At 53.6% G+C, this 16,246-nt stretch overlaps 3 protein-coding genes across 3 annotated transcripts; 1 reads left to right on the top strand and 2 right to left on the bottom strand.

Moving 5' to 3' along the window:
* Positions 1–2,207: 2,207 nt before the first annotated feature.
* NCLIV_005960 (fibronectin-binding A domain protein, related) lies at positions 2,208–4,155 on the top strand (the record flags this gene model as incomplete). Its single annotated transcript, XM_003880106.1, has 4 exons — positions 2,208–2,591; positions 2,834–2,992; positions 3,466–3,738; positions 4,024–4,155. The coding sequence occupies 4 exons, from the start codon at positions 2,208–2,210 to the stop codon at positions 4,153–4,155; spliced, it is 948 nt and encodes a 315-aa protein (XP_003880155.1).
* A 3,279-nt stretch (positions 4,156–7,434) lies between these two features.
* On the bottom strand, positions 7,435–7,857 carry NCLIV_005950 (putative trafficking protein particle complex protein; the record flags this gene model as incomplete). Its single annotated transcript, XM_003880105.1, has 1 exon — positions 7,435–7,857. The coding sequence occupies one exon, from the start codon at positions 7,855–7,857 to the stop codon at positions 7,435–7,437; it is 423 nt and encodes a 140-aa protein (XP_003880154.1).
* A 2,751-nt stretch (positions 7,858–10,608) lies between these two features.
* Positions 10,609–14,237, bottom strand: NCLIV_005940 (putative phosphoglycerate mutase family protein; the record flags this gene model as incomplete). The annotated part of the gene is made up of 5 exons (XM_003880104.1): positions 10,609–10,969; positions 11,693–11,877; positions 12,278–12,384; positions 13,042–13,256; positions 13,558–14,237. 5 exons carry the CDS (start codon positions 14,235–14,237, stop codon positions 10,609–10,611), a joined length of 1,548 nt encoding a protein of 515 aa, XP_003880153.1.
* Positions 14,238–16,246: the final 2,009 nt, after the last annotated feature.

Below are 16,246 nucleotides of genomic sequence, written 5' to 3'. Positions count from 1 at the left end.
GACGAGAGATCGATTGTACAATAGAGTGAGCTGCGAACTTACGTCAGGGTGTGTGGCTACCCATGCTCGGCTGTTGGCAAAGATGTTACGCAGTCCTGCTTACATGCAGGGAAAGAGGCAAGTCGAAACAAGGGAACTGCGTGCAATTGAGGCGACCTTTCCGACTGTGCACCAACGGCGTGTGCCTGTTCTCGAGGAAGCCTGTCGCTTCATTACTTTACACAGGCTGAGGGTGCGGCAAGAGCATGGGATTCCGGCTCGCAGCGGGCATAATCGTAGGTCAGACGCAACATCGAGCATCCACTATAGAGCCGAGAGGGGGTAGGTGGAGCAGAAAGGAACGTGTGCATGGTTCTGATTCCCCTTATAGATGTTCTCTACCAGTGCAACTTATGTGTACAAATCGATTTTCTCTGTGATCCCCACATGAGATTCGGGAGACAATGCCGCTCGAAATATAGTGTTGGGCATGTCGCATCAGAGACTATATGACCTGAACGCCAGGACACGCAGGACCTGGAAGATTATACAGCGTCTCACGGGCAAAGGCATGCCAGTCCTAAAATTACACCCAGAGAAAAAGGAGCTTTACGAGGAAGTTGGTACTCCTTGTGGGCAGTACGTACAGCAGAGACTTAATACATTTCCTGTGTACTTCCGTTCAGCCCCCCCCCCCTCCCCCCACCCATCCTCATATGAGTGGAGAGAGAACAGTGACTAATCTAGTGATAATGGGTTTCCGTGCCTTGTTTTTTCTAAGCCTCTTCTCTATATTTCCATGGACCAACGTTCAGGGAAATGAGATGGCAGACGGCAAATCTCGCCCTGCTCGCCTGAGGCAGGTGGGCGCGCTCAGTTTGCAGGGAAAATTTACCCCTCCCACATTCAAGGTTTTCTTTTAGGTTATCCGTGCGACCGCACATTCGCACGGAATATCAGGAAAAGGCTTTCCTGCGTTTGTCGGAATAGACGAGTTAGAGGCTGCCATAACCAATGCCGAGGGCGCGCTAGCGTCGCTGAAGGAACAGGACAAAGAGCTTGCCAGAAAGTATGGCTGTCCATCTTCCCTTTTCAACAAGCATCTCAAACACTCATAACAGATACAACGTCCGGAGAAAAGAAGATGAAAGCAACATTCACAAACAGCACACGAACAATGTAACTCCAAAAAAGCCCGATCATGCGAAGCCCATGATGCAGCGTATTGGGGCGCACATTCCCTGTGCACCGCCTTCTGCAGGAGACGAATTACCGTCTACGGTGCGTCGCGTACAAAGAGAAAGGCGCCAACACGGCCATTACGTTGTCCCTTATTAGGTGAGCAACGAGGCGCCTGGTGTCTCCACAGAGGAGCCAGTGACTGACCGGAAGAGGTGAGTCGTGCGAATGAGTTTCTGCCGGTCACGCAAAAAAACAATTGTTCACCCCCAGGCTCGAGGACATGCTAGATCGGTAAGAGGTGTGGTAGCGGCAAGTCGGTCCATCTGGACGTCCAACCGGCACATGCACAGCCTCGCGCCGCAAGGTTCCCAGACATCCGGGCAGAGTACCACACTATCGGAGTCGACTCATCTTGCCGACGCTGAAACGGAAGTGGAGGCAGCTAATCGTGAGGTACAACAAACAGAGTCACAGCTGGTCGCCCAGAGGGAAAGAGAGGAGTTAGAGAAGATTGAGGAGGCCGAGAAAGAGGCAGAAGAAGCTAAGCATGGAGCCACAAGGCATGGGCAACAAACAATGGGGAAGGTTCCTGCAACAAAAGAACAGCTGCGGTGTCAAACGGACGCTGATGACGAAGCACGAGACGAGGCTAAAGAACCACCCGCGGCAGGCCTTCGGTTGGGTCCGCCCAAAATTGAGATCACACAAGACACCAGCGCATCCCCTGCTGATGTTGAAATCAAGCTGAAGGCGCCCACCGTCGAGATAGCTCCCAGGACTGCGGCCGCGATTGCAACGAACACACCAGAGGAGGTACCAACGCTTAATAGTCCACTGGGCTGAGTCTTGCATGCATTCTGTGAGTTGCAGGAAATTGCTGCCGGTTCTCGACATGGAGGTGTCGGCTAATTTAAACAGTGTCCTAATTTTGCTGTAAGAATATTAGGATATCTGATTGTTTTCTCGGTTTGCGTCGGAGCATATTGGAGGGATGTGTGTGCTCTCGGTATCAATCGGCCTTCCTTGTAGCGTATCCGGGGTCCCGAATGCGAGACCGGCACGGTGCTCTGATCACCTTCATGTCCATTGTCATTACTATTATTATGAAATTAAACTTTGTGAACGCTTATGCGATGCCGGATCACCGTCCACTTTTGTTGAAGACGGCTAAGTTTTTGTTTCCCTGTGACTTCGGCACGCGGTACACTCCCGCGTGGCAGGGTACCCCCCTCTCTTCCGGCGCCAGCCTGCGAGGAGCTGTTTCTACAGCACTGAAAGCCAGGCGACACCAAAAGTACTGTTATTCTAGTGAGGTCTTCCTGTTTCGAGCGGGCCTGCATGGCGCAAGTAACAAACCGTGGCGTCATTCCCCGCGATCATCTTCAATTCTGCAGTCTCAGCTGACAGCCCCAACCGTGGGACTTCGCAGGGTACGGACAGGCTTAGACAGCCGAGACGATATTGTGCACACCACGGAAACCGATTTAGAAATCTCATTCTTCCGATGGACTACGAATCAAGGATATCCTCACAGCTGTGTAAGGCGATGATCATGTGATTCAAACCCGTGTTCCATTTCGTGGTTGTGAAGCGACAGTTTCCTCTTTGCATAGGCGGCTCTAGACGAGAACAATACTTGTAGGGTTCCGGTGCTTCCTAACCTTGCATGTAGGCTGGGTCATGGTCGTCGTTTTTGGGTCACCCGAGTCTGCAAGCAAATCAACGAGGAATTACGACGGACACAGTTCTAGAGCGAGGCCTGTTGACGCTGAGATTTGACGAAGATGACGGCAATTCGACAACCTTGATAATCGGGCGGACAGCAGAGCAGGTTAGTGCGCTGAAGTCAAGGCATCAAAGTCCACAGACAACACTTGGCTTCCTTTCTCCTACACTCTCCGAAAATTAGCGAGTGTCTCCCTCCCGCTTCACTGGTCGCTGCACCATACCAGACTCACCGCACAACAACGAGCATTTATTACGCCTAGACAACGGGAACGCCTTTAAAAATCGATCTGCTGGCGCGGCACCCACGTACATATGGTGAGCGCACAAGCGTGCTGAGTCACGCATGTTTGCTCTCCGACATGTGGGGAGGCGCAGCGAGCCCCAAATGCCCCTTACGAAAGCTTGGTCATTATAGTGGTTGTATGCCGCAACCTTCTGAACCGCGAATGCTACGTGTGAAATCTGCGTAGATGAAGCAAAACACGCCAACTGTTTCAAAGGCTATCCGCTTTGTCTGTGTGTAGAACGAGCGGGTGAGTTTTGTTTTCAAAGGCTATCCGCTTTGTCTGTGTGTAGAACGAGCGGGTGAGTTTTGTCGTCGCGAGGCCTGCAGACCTCTGGTTCCATGTAAGGGACTTTCCCGGATCGCACGTGATTCTGCGCGGTCAAGGGAGTTCGTGGAAACCAACGAAGCAGCATATGCAGTTGGCTGCGGACTGCGCATGCTATTTTTCCAAAGGCCGCGGGAAAAGTGCGCAGATGGCAGTGACATTCACTGCGGCAAAGAATGTATCCAAAGTCAAAGGAGCACCTACTGGCTCGGTCGAAGTCGCATCTCCACAAACGACAGTAGGAAGGTATGGATGGGCGGCGACGCTACGAGGCGCGGCTATAGTGGCGGTCATCTTCACCAGATTTATCGCCATTCCGATCTCAGTTTTTACAGAGCAACGCCAGTCGGCAACACAGGGCGTCACAACAACGTAGCTCTACGTACGTTTTCCCAGGAGATTCTCTTTTGCCCCTCAAAGAGCGAGAAAAACACCATTACCCACATTGTACTACAGCTGTACAGAACCTTGTGCCATATCTTTCTGCCCTGTTTTGCGGCACAGGCCACACGCCGTCAAAGAGCTTGTGGAGAAAATAATGCAAGAGCGCCGCAAGTTGAACAACAAGAAGAAACACAGACCCAACGAGACCACTCCCAGTTCGGCACTGTCTGAAACGCTGCAAAAAACAACGGAGCCGCAGAAGACTGGCTAGTTGGCCACTTCGTGATGCGCCTTGCTTGCTCGCCTGTGGCATTAGAAAACGTCGACGGCTTCCTGAAACTTGTGCAGTCTACTTAAAGCGACGAACAGAGTCGCGGATCATAAAAATACCTGATTATCTTGTTAACGACAGCCATTCGTGAAATCGTCCCTGGTTCCAGAAATACGCATTACACACGTACGTGCACCCAGTACACACCAGCGTTCCCCGCTCGCCCCATGGACGGATAATCGTATAGAATGCTTTAAAGCACGATTCACCCTTTCAGAAGCTACCTCGGAGGATTCCGGTTTCACCGGACGTGGTGGTGCTCCACACGTTGTTCACTAAGGAGTCGCAAGAGACTGCGGACATCTGCGGGTGGCTGTAAGACGCGGAAGGTATCGTCGACTCTCTGTCAAGGAAACGAGTCTTTCGTTCTCCGAAAGTGTCAATGATAGTATGCTTGCTTCTCCTTTGCGTATGGTGAGGAGGAGAAGAGGCAGGAAAGGATGGCAGCCAGCAGCCCGATACCCATGAGAACGGAGAACGAAATACCTAGCCATTTGAGCGCAGTCTGGTGAGGACTCTCAGGCCTCACGTAGTATTGGAAAAACGACTCTGTCAGCGATTGAGGTGCACTATGATTCACGTTGTCTGTTTTTCTCATGCTGGCATTTTGAAGGTGCATGATTTTGCCGGGCTTTGCTCGTGCGACGTAGTCGCTTGGCGGCGACCAGCGTTGCTCCGCCATAACCTTGTTTTCGTCTTTTCGGTCGCCAAAGAAACCGGGTATGCGTGCACCTGATGCAGGTGCTCGTCCACGAATGGGAATTGTCAGATGAGCTAAACAGAGAACGAGGCAAAATTGAAGTAGAAGAAGTGTGAAGTGCCGCCAGGGGGCGGCATTCCCGCTAAGAGACGGGCCGTGCATCCTGGACTCGTGCTGCAGAGAACTGGGAAAACACGAGTTCAGTAAGAACGCTTGAGCCACTTCCCCCTCACGCCGACGCCAAAATGCGGTTGTAAAACCGAGCACATTTCTGTGTTGGCAGGAAGGCACAGAAATGTTTACACTCATAAAGCCAAGTGGACTTCATTGCGAGACGAGGGTCACGAGCCCGCCAGCTTTTCGGGTAGTAAGCGAAATGGCGCACACAGTTGCCAGCAAAAACATTTACATTGGTGACTACCAGGTGCACATGGCGATGTCACTGAGGAAAACTCCTTGATTGTCGTTGTCTCCTGTAAAAGCTTTCGACTATTTACAAAAAGATAACGGCGGGCGCAGGCTGGTCACCGGTAGCCAGCCATAACTCCTGCGAGTGCCGTTCAGTGCCCCTCGGTCAAACTTTTCAGTTCGCAATCATTTGACAAAAGTGAAAAGGAACGAAGAGAATTTTTTTGCGAAGTCTTGCACAGGCAATCAACCAATCTCAAGGGAAGGGGAAAGATGCAAACCTGGCTGGCCTGGCTACAACACCTAGTTGCTGGGCTGGGTTCTAGCGACTCGTCGCGTTCTGCCCGCGTGTCTTGCCAGCCAGCCGCGGGTGTCGCATGCTCCAACCGAGCACAATTGACACGAGCAATGCCATTGCCCACTGGCCGGGATTTCTCACCATAGCAAAGAATAAACGTGTAAGAATATGGGGATATCGGCGTGCTTAGATCGCTAGAGCTGACTGCCATTCACCTTCTCGCCAAAGCATGGCACTGGCCAGTTTGGTATCCATTCCGCGTGTGCAACGGCTGTTGTGCGCGGGTAAACCAGAGCAGGCGGGCCCCATTCTTTTCAGTTTGATTGCTGTGAAGGTTTAGGGTTTCAGGCTTCTAGGGCCGTTAGGAATTTTTCTGTAAGCGACGACTCTCTTGCTTAGCGGACGCCCTCCTCATTCAGAATTAGCTTCGGACATGAACAATTTTCCGTGGGGTGCCCGTTGACTACGTGACTGTGTCAGCCTGTGGCCGTGCACCGCTGTATCACATTTGCACAAGCATCTTTGAGACTGTGCCATCCATCAAGCAAGAAGGAATCCAGGTGACGTCACGAATAGCAATGGACACAGCGGGTCACTTTCTGGCGCGTGAAAAAAGGTATTTCACTGTGGTGGGCAGCACGCGTGTGGCAAAGCGGACGACCGACAACAATCAAGGATGTTGTACCGTCCAGCTAAAACACATGTCAGCTCGCACCTGACATGTGAAAGGGAGGAAACAGGCTGACGGCACAAGTACAGCATGCAATCTGCCTTGAGGGCGTTAGCCGGTCGCTGGTTCTAACTCGGTTGGGTGCTAGAGCTATGGATATTGCCGTGGCCCAGAGACCACGTTGACGGCATTGTATTTGCAAAGAGCACCTGATACTTCGCTTCAGCTGCAGTAGAAGGTACGGAACAGGCGAGCAGCCTTCCTATCAACCGAAATCCTTGTGCCACATTGCATCACCGCGCACTGTCGCGTGGAAGCTGGTTGGCATGACTGCACCGACTACGTTTCTTACTGCACTTTTTCAGTTCGCGAGATGGTCCCTGCCTGATTCTTGTACCATATGCGCCTATGTGAAATCTCTGAGAGTATGTATGAACTCAACCTATGGCGTGGCGTTCAATATAAAATGAGGAACCCCTCTATTCAAATGACCTCAGGCTAACTGTTTTGCACTATCGAGGACGGGGATCTGAGACGCTGTCCGCCACAAAAACCCCAAAGAATTCCCGCGTTGAGACAAAACCTAGCTGTCTTTTTCAAAGGGGAGAACACAAGATACCTCGTTCGGTTGATGTACCCACACCACACAGCACGCCCAACAAAGCTGGAAATCGAACCGGACCGAGTCGGATACCGCTGATGTCTAATACCGCTGATGTCTAAGTTCGTGTACCGGAGGAACACTGCGCATGGGTGCATATATGTTCTCTGGCTACATCATTACTCCGGTAAAACACGCGCCCTGTTTGGGCAATTTGGCAGATAAAAGGCAGCTTCTTGGGGCAGTAGGCGACCACCTGAGCAGAATCGATTAAAAAGATAAAGCGTTCAGGAGCTGCCAGTGGCAATCCGAAATCCGACGAGACACATTACACTCACGGTATACTGTTTCCCCCGTAGGGATCAGGAGTGTAATCACATCACACTCGCACTGTACGACGAACGTGCGGCACCATGTTGCGAAGATCCCTGGCTCTCACTTTACTTTCAGATCACGAAGAATGTGCTCAGTTCAAAGCACCCTTTCCACCGCCGCGGAAAACCGGAACAAATGTCCTCGACTCTTCGTGATCAACGTCATTCTCAGTGCAAGTGCTTCTTTGCGGCGGCTCTGACAAGCTGGTCGAAGCTCTGACTGGTAATAAGGCCGTTGACTTCATACAAGGGATTGATAAGGACCCTCAGGAAGAGCTCGTGCACGTCTGAAAAGAAATTTTTGATCCCTTCGTTGCTACCACGGTTTTTATGAAGAAGGAGAAACTTGACGTGACCCGCTGTGCAGTATGCGGAAACGAGGAAGTCACGAAAACTGTCGCAGTTTTTCAGATACATCGACTGAGTCTGCCACACACATTCATCGACGGCATCCAGTGCTTGGTGAATGATAAACTGATCATAGTGGGGCGAATCCTCACGTTTCCCTGGAGATGACAAATCCGCTTCGTATAGGGGAGTATCCCCTTTTCCAACAATAACCAACACAAAAATACTTGACGTTGTAGACATCCTGCCTCCAAACACTGAGAGAATCTCGAATTCTTCCGTCCAGTCTTCCTGCGTAGAGCCTTGTGGCGGTCTGGATAGAATTACGCCGCGTCGTGATCTGGCCGCAGTTCCATACTTTTTCCAGTTGTTTTTACGGATCCAGCTGCAAAGTCACGTGACGACCGAGCCAGAGAAGCAGTTCAATGTTTTCGCCCGACAAGAATTGCAGAGCACGCAGCAAGCAGATGGCACAGTCTCGTGTGGCGGGGGCAAGAGCATGGCCTCTCTCTTCCTCGCACGCTGTGCTTTTTAGGACCACTTGATGTATTGAGGGTAGGTGTGTGCTTTGCACGAGACAGGACGGAAATCCCCCTCTCCCATGCTACAAGGTCACAGCAAACAGCAAGACGAGCAGCGTGGAAAAAAAGTAGCGAATTAGGAAACAAAGACAATCAAACGCGAGTAGGGTCCGGTGTCACTGCGTAGTACCGCCAAGCGACAGGATAGTGCCTTGGCGACACACAGACAAACTGCGCAGTCACTGCTGAGGAAAGGAGACAAGTCGTTTTTGGTCACAGCTAGGAAGGCAGAAAAAGATGGTGTGCTGTGCTGTCGAGTCCTAAATAACAAGACGGAGCAAGATGACCTCTTACACCTTGTATCCTTGAGGTCTCTTCCTGTTTTTCGTGCCGACTGCATGCACATCTCTGTCGAGACAAAAACCTGGAAGAAGAAACCCATGAACAACTTCTTCCTTCTTGTTAAGACATGTTACATTGCCAGTAACTTCGTGAAGACACTGCTTTGATTTTTTCAACATGGAGAACTTTTTTTCTGGATTGCATATGGCAGAAATATCCACTGCGCACAGAGCACCCGTACCGATCAACGAGGCCTTCCAAGCGCGAACCACACTCGCCGCCACGAAAAAATGCGGAAAAGTCATTCCGAAGTCATGCGTTTGGTTAGTTGTTATCCATAAAAGAAAGATGGAAAACTATAGGTGCTCGTTCAGAAACGCTGTGTGGTCAGACGATTCCAGCACCGTACGCTTACGTGTATACACGTACTACTTTCCTTGGCTGTTGTTGCCGTTGCACACTTGCCAGCCATCTCAGATGAACCGGATACCTTGTGAAATTGCGATGACAGAACACTCACTTTCCCCTGGAGTTTCTGTTCCGAGCAGTTTCACTGTATAATGCAGATTTTCACTCCTTAGGGCGCTGGTCTTGGGACGCCAGTGACCCTTGCTGTAAACGGGAAAGACGAGCCACCAAAAAACACAAAAAAACCCACCCCAGGTGCCGACCGGTACGCGCACCCTAAATCTCCAAATAGCCAGTCTGTCAGCCCCCATGTGTGTCGGTTAGACGCATATGGATCTCCGAACAGGGGTGCTCTGCAGTTGTGCCGACTCGGCAGTCTGAAAGAATACGGTTCTCGAAGAGGCTAGCTCTCCACCTGCCGTTGACGAACAATCATGTGGGAAAGCGGGAATAAGAGCGTGAAGGTGTCAAGCGTGCTGCCTATTGCAAGCGTTCCTTTGCGTGTGGCCGTCTCTCCTCAGAATGTACGCTGGTTTCCTGCGTGCCGACGGCATAGGCGCGAGGTTCCGAATAAAGAGCCGAGTGCTGGCCTAGTCTCGGAAAGGATGAAAGAAAAAAGTTGTTACAGCCATTCCTGATTTGCTTCCTGAGACCTATTCGTTCACACTTGCACTCTGGGACGCCGCCGACCTATTCGAGTGGAATTTGGTGCTTCACCGGTACTGGGAACATCGTGCTCAAGACCAGCAGGAGTCTTCTCCTGAGGCGGAGTTGCTTGACATGTGCAAGCAGGCGTCAATAGACACTCGAAGCGAACGGGCCGTCTATCCTGTGCATGTATAAGAAGGGAGTTCGCGAAAAGAAGGCGGCCGAAACACCACCTGGAGCAGAGTCTCGAGATGCGCAGTTAAACCTACGCGTAAGGAGGAAGGTGACTTTTATTTGCGTGGTTGGGGCTGCCGCCAGAAAACAGCGAACCGAAACCCACGGATACGAAAGGGGCAAAAAATTGTGAAGCTGTGTTGGTACGTCCTCAAATATGTATGCTGGCATAACCCGCTAACCGTACACTTTACGCGCCACATCTTAGAATCATGTCCCTGTCTGCCTGCGTGCTCTAAATTACGGAAGCGACAAAGCCATTAGACGCATTTAGGTACAGTCTAGGTGCGGTGACCTGGACTCGCTCACGATACGTGAAAACCGTAACAGCACGAATACACGTGAACCGACATACCGAAAGAAGCACTCCACTGCGGCAGCACATTTCGCGAAGCGCCACAAAGAGCAGTCAGCGGAATTGCTAGGCAGTTGCCCACTTGTAGAGAGGCGAGTTGAGCACTCTGCATCTTTTTGCCGTGCTTGGCAGCTCAACAAATACTCACAGGTGAACGCAAAAGGGTCACGCTGTTCTTTGCAATTATGATGCACCGTGTCACATTCGGGAATCGAGGGAGGTGCCGTACAGAAACGTTCTCGTGCCTGCAGGAGACTGTTCCTTGGTGTCAGCCGACTGGCCACTCCAGTCAGCAGCAACCGGATTGTCCATTGGCCTCGCTCACCCCTCGTGGATCGCCAAGAAGACCACGTTGGTTTTCGCGCGCGTCCCTTGGAGCGTTCTCTTTAACGACGCTGCCCCCGGCAGAGAAATACTGTATCCCAGCTACCTTGTGCTCACGGCCCTTTCACCCACGGCCGGGTTCGTCTCAATGCGCTGTGGTGCTTAATGGTAAGTTATCATATCCGCTGGCAGGTGGCCTACGTCTCCGAACTCTCTGCAAGAAACGTATCCCTTCGAATCAATGCTGATCCAACTGATTCCTGTGTTGTACGTCGCCCACCGGAGCCATGCACACCCAGGCAACTGCAGTGCCCGCATTAACATGTATCGGATGACATTGCCGTGGCACACGATGATGATATATGAGTCGTTCCCGACATTACCCTCCGCTGCGACACCCGCTTGCTTCTCGGCTTCAGCCGAGGGAGACGCAGCGCCTGCAGCTGCATTGGCAGCCGTCGAAGCCGGAGGCAGTGCCCGGTAGAAATAGCGACGAAAAGCTTCTTCAATGCGCGCACTGTCGCTGAAGACACACACCAGTGAAACATCGGGAGGAGAGAAAGTCACAGGGTGTTGGTGTGCCGCGGTGGTAGAACACTCTCGTAAACCTCACCGGAACAGAGGCCGGGACGATGGTCCCGCACGAAGCAGAAACGGCGTCGTTTCTAGAAAAGGGAAGTGGACCTCGCCAGAGGAAAACATCTGTTTTTCAAATCGCTTTGCGAGACCAGCTTTGACCATGTACAACGCGCCCGTTGCGTTCACCAACCGGCCGTCCTCCGTCTCCGCGTCCAGGACAAGTCACAGTCTACACATCTGCCACTTTGCATCAGCTGCGTGAAAGGATGCATTCGTTTACATTTATGCATGCATATATGTAAAGATGCGTAACCACCGACTGCTCATCTACCAGTCGTTGCAGCCGGGGGATTCCCTGTCGACAAGAAATGGTTCCCCAGTGGCGTCCTCACAGAAATCGTTTCTCTATTTTTATTTTTTTACGCGCCTGAGGGTTGGTGCCCTGCTCGAAACGGGAGTGCGTGTCCGAAGAGAATTCCAGCCGCTTTGCATGCCACGGCTGTTCGCACGCGGATCCCTGCTTTGTTGCACCCTCAAAAACAAAGTGTGTCGCACGACGAAACTGACCGCGCGACGCATCCCTGGCCAGGCGCCTGCGGGCCGTCACGCGGTCAACCTCAACGCATACAAGCAGTGTGAGAAGAGACGCCGTCTCAAGTGTACTTACACCATGATTTCCTCCGCAGTTGGCTTAAACGTCCGGGAAGGCGGAACCGGCTCAGCAGGGACACCCTCCGCCAGCAAGGGATCTTGGAGGAGCGGAACGTCTGAGAACGCTTCTTTGTGGATGATTTGAGCTGTCTCTCGTGCCCGCTTCATGTCACTGTGCCATATAGCAACGACATGTTGGTCCTGAACGGAGACAGGGGTCAACGGACGCAGCGTGGCGGCAACCCATTACATGTGGAGTCCCAACTGAGTGCAGAGCACACGTGAAACAATACAGTTGAATTCGTGTGGACTGCGACCGTACCACAGCTTCGAGTGTACCGTACCGTACCAGCGCGCGCGTGTCTGATTTGCACCACGCGAGCACACTGCGCTACAGAAAACACAGGACAACACCTTGGGGCCATGGCCAAAAAAGGCGGCAGAAACAGCCACTGCCTTCTGATGCACTGCGGCTTCAGGTGCGACCTTTTCCGCGGGCACAAAGGACACCGTTGATCCATTTGCCAAGGGCGTGCCTCCGTTTTTGACGGTTCGGTAGCCAGTGAACACAAAAAGGAAACGAGAAACACTGGAGTCTCACCTTGAGCAGCTCTTTAAGCCTGCGGCCGGTAACGGCTGCTTGAATCTTCCCGAGCTCCGTTAAGCCCTGTTCTTCGTCGCTGGTTGACGCGACATTCGCGTACTGTCCTGACGAAAGGACACAGAAAAGGGAAGGTTTCCCACACACGCTTGAGCGCAGCGTCTCTGCCGCCTTTCCTGTCCTTGCAGCGACCGGGATCGCGAGTATGTACACTGCAGGGCGCGGCGCGCACTCGACGCTTCGTCAGAGCCGTCCACGAGAGAGTCGGTCTGCGGTAGCGTGTGAAGCGCCATCTTTCATCCTACCCTTGTTGACGTGCAAGGAATCTTTCACCGTTGTCGCGACTGCTGTGCTTAAGATGTATAAACATGAAGATCCGAGTCCGGAGCGCTGGAGAGAGCAACGGCTCGTCACTGCGGAATGCATGCACCACGGACAGATCGTGTCGCGAGTGCGTGCGTGCTCGTTTTCATACTGAAAAGAATGCGGTGTCCCTGGCACCTTTCGCAGGCGTCTAAAATACGATGGCGGCATTCCACGAATCCACTATGCTGTAGCGAAGCTTTGGAGTGAAACGGTCGAGACCCGGCGCTACACAGACAGGAAAGAAGAATACACACCGACTCGAGTTTCTTGCTGCGTCGCCTGCGATTCAGCCCTTTTGAAGCCTCTGGAGCTGGCATCGCGTTGCAGCCGCTGCACTGCACGCTTCTCTTGTATCACCACTCGTTTCCCGTCGCGTGTCGCATGCAGTTCTCCCTCACCATGGCGAACAAGAATAATCTGTCGCGTCGGCGGGCGTACGTGGGCGCCTGCTTCCGCAGCTCTCACGGCCGCTGGGGAGTGTGTCTGTACACCTTGCGCGGCGAGCTGCGCCTCTCGCTGAGCCGCTGCGTCTAGCCAAGGGGCATCCCAGTCGAATTTCCACGCGCCGTACAACAGGGCGGCCTCGCCCACAGCGGCGTCATACAAAATGAGTCTGCAGAAATTCGCCAGCGGAAAGGTGGAACACAGCTTTCATCTGGGTCTCGTGTCAGGCGTCCAAACACCGCCTAGACCCCCTCACAGGAAAACCCGTAGAGCTGGTGCGAGGATACACTGTCAGGAGCGAGAATTTCCCCTTGCCTCGGTACGAAGCACACAGAACTCTCGTCATAACGAGGCAACGGAAAAGGCGGCCCGTTCCGTTTTGGTAGCTCACATGTGTGCGATGAGGAAGCCAGTTTCCTCTCTGCCTCCCTCGCGGTTTGACTCAGCCTCGCATTTTCACGTGCTCTCACCCGATGGCCACTCCCGAGAGTGCAGTCAAGGTAGCGAAGAGAAGCAGAAACCCTCGGCCAGGAGGAGGAGGCGGGAACTCGTCGTTCGGCCCTGTGCCGCCGACATCTCTGCGTGGAGAGTCGCTTTCAGCTGCGCGCAGCCGGAAGGCACTCGGAGGAATGCCGTCTGACACCGGTTTTTCCTGAGCCGCCGCGGTCTCCGTCTCGGGAACCGTAGCTTTCTTCGGTGTCTCTGCAGAGGAAGCGTTAGGCGCCGAAGAACCTTCCGACAGCGAGCTCGCGCCGCGCGACGTGGGAGCTCGGGGAGTCGCCGATGGCGGGGTCACCTCCGAAGCGAAGTGCGAGGAAGCGACGAAGCTGGACAGAGTCTGAAGTGGAAAAGGACGCACACCGAATTGGTACGGCGCGAAAGTGCCAAGCGAGGCTGTCCGACCTCCATGCTTTGGAGTGGGACACGCCTCCCCTTTCACTGGCAGGAAAGGCTTCGACGGCGCCGCGTACCGCCGCGGGGAAGGTGAAGCAAGCGAAGCCTTCCCTCGGCTGTTTTGCCAGGCGCACCGCAAAGCACAGCCGGCGCGAGGGTGCGACAGAGACACCCTCTCTGCAGCCTGCGTGCGTTGAAAAGGAAAAACAAAGACACGCAGGGCCGCGCCTAGCGCGCGTCCGTTGCTGGTTTGCATCCTGGACATGTTTCCTCGGGACTCTGCCAAGAAGGCGACCTTTCACTTTCCTCCAGGTACCCTTCCGGACGGGGCGGGAGAGTCGAATGGAGGGTCCGGTGTGTGAGTGCGCAGTTCCAGAAAAGAGAGCGATGCGTCTTGGGTCAAGCGAGAACGGTGGTACACCTCGGCGCACAAAAAGAGAACATCGCCTGGCGCACAAAAAGTTCGAACATCGGAGCCCATAAGATCACAGCCCCTAGACGTGGACGGAAACGACAAACTTGGGACACTGCGGCGGCGCACGGTTAAAGCCACGCCCGGCTCTTCTATTTACCCTGACCAGTTGCCGCTCTTGTTCTCTTTTCAACTGATATCGGATCAAAACACAGGCCGGGTTGTTGCGCGACCTTGAACTCGCACACGGCTGCACGGCAGGCCGAACTTCCGATCGTCGGCGAAAAAGATACGCGGTGAGCCGTTCCTGGCGGGTCTTTAGAGAGCGGGAGAGAGACGCGGGGCGGGCAGCTTCTTGCTTCCTGAAACCGAGCAGAGCTGGGCGCCACCAGAAAGCGACAGAGCTTTGGTACGGCGAAGCGAATGCTATATCGGCTGCTGCGAGACTCCTGTCGAAGAAGGACGGGGCGTAGTCTCGCCGACTTCCGCCCAAATAAAACGAAACTGTGGGCGCTACGGCAGAGAACCAGAGAAACGTACGGCACAGGAAGAGAAAAAAGGGAGGGAAAACCGCGGAGCTAAACGCCTTTTTTAGACGAGTTGTAGGTGCACGGCGGCGAAAGCGCCGGCTGCGCAAAAGACTCGCGAAGGAAGAACTACGCGTTCTTTCGAGAAAAAGCACGGACGCTGTCTACCTTCTTCGGACCAGGTGTCGGAACTGCTTTGTAAGCACGAAGCGGCAAGGAGTTGAGCCTTCTCCCTTCCTGAGGTCATCACGGGAAACCAGAGACACTGTCGCGCGAGCGTTGCGAGCGCTCTTGCAGCCACGCGGCCCGCTGTCGGCACGGATCGATACTCTCATGTGTGCTAGTACCACGCCGCTTCTGCCACGAAAGAATCGACTTTCAGGTTACTTCCGCGGCGTGGGAAGTTCCGTTCACGAACGTGTTAACGAGCAGAGCTGGAAGATGCGATTCTGTTTCTTTTCGCCATCGGGCGCGTGTATTGCTCAGCCCGCCACCCACCTCGGGAGGTTTCTGTCCACACCTGCGCGGAACGTGTCAAGCGAGAGCGACTGGGGAACTTTGCGCGCCGGGGAGGCAAAACATCCGTTGTCTCGTGCCTCCGTTTCGGCGCGAGGCAGTCAACGGCGCTTTCTCCTGCATTCTGTTTGCTTGTCGCACAACCGCTATGTGTGCAGCCTACCGGTCCAGCGGGGAAAACGCTCTGGAACCGCGCGTATCTGAACCACGTGCTGGGACCCGCCTACAGACCGACGAATCGGAAGCCAAAAACCTGTAACGGCAGCCAAGACACTCTCCCACTTTTCCCACGCGTTTAGACCCAAACGAAAACTCTCAGCGCGAGACACATGCCCGCAAGAAGGGTAAGGCGCACACACCGAGTGTGCAGCGTTGCGCCGTCCCGACTAGCGAAAAAAGCGACATAGGGACCAAGACTCGGGCGACGGAGTTATCCCGAGCGACACTGGCAAACGTCGAGAGAGCTGAAGAGAGCTTACTTCTGACGAAACACGGCCAGGTCGACAGAATAACGGCCGAGCTTCTCGTGGTGTGTTGGCCCGTGACACGGACTCTCAAAAACTGACGAGCGCGACGGAGCCTTGGAGGTTCGCCGATTTGGTCAACCGTGTTTTTTCCTAAATCTGGAGCTATAAAACGGCAGCGCTTTGCGTGTTTGTTTTCAGCCCGAAAAAGGCGAGGCGTTTTGTTTCAGGAGGCGACGCGTGCCGCGGGTCCTCGCTTCGTCAAAAAGGCTGTTTGCGTCTGTCCACACACAGCGAGTATAGACGGGGGTGTTCTCTGGTCTTCGCGTCTCTTTGCACGACACAC

Source organism: Neospora caninum, chromosome II, assembly GCF_000208865.1.
Source record: "Neospora caninum Liverpool complete genome, chromosome II".
NCBI lineage: Eukaryota > Apicomplexa > Conoidasida > Eucoccidiorida > Sarcocystidae > Neospora > Neospora caninum.
Note: the sequence above shows the minus strand (reverse complement) of the source record. Positions and strands in the feature narration are given on the sequence as shown.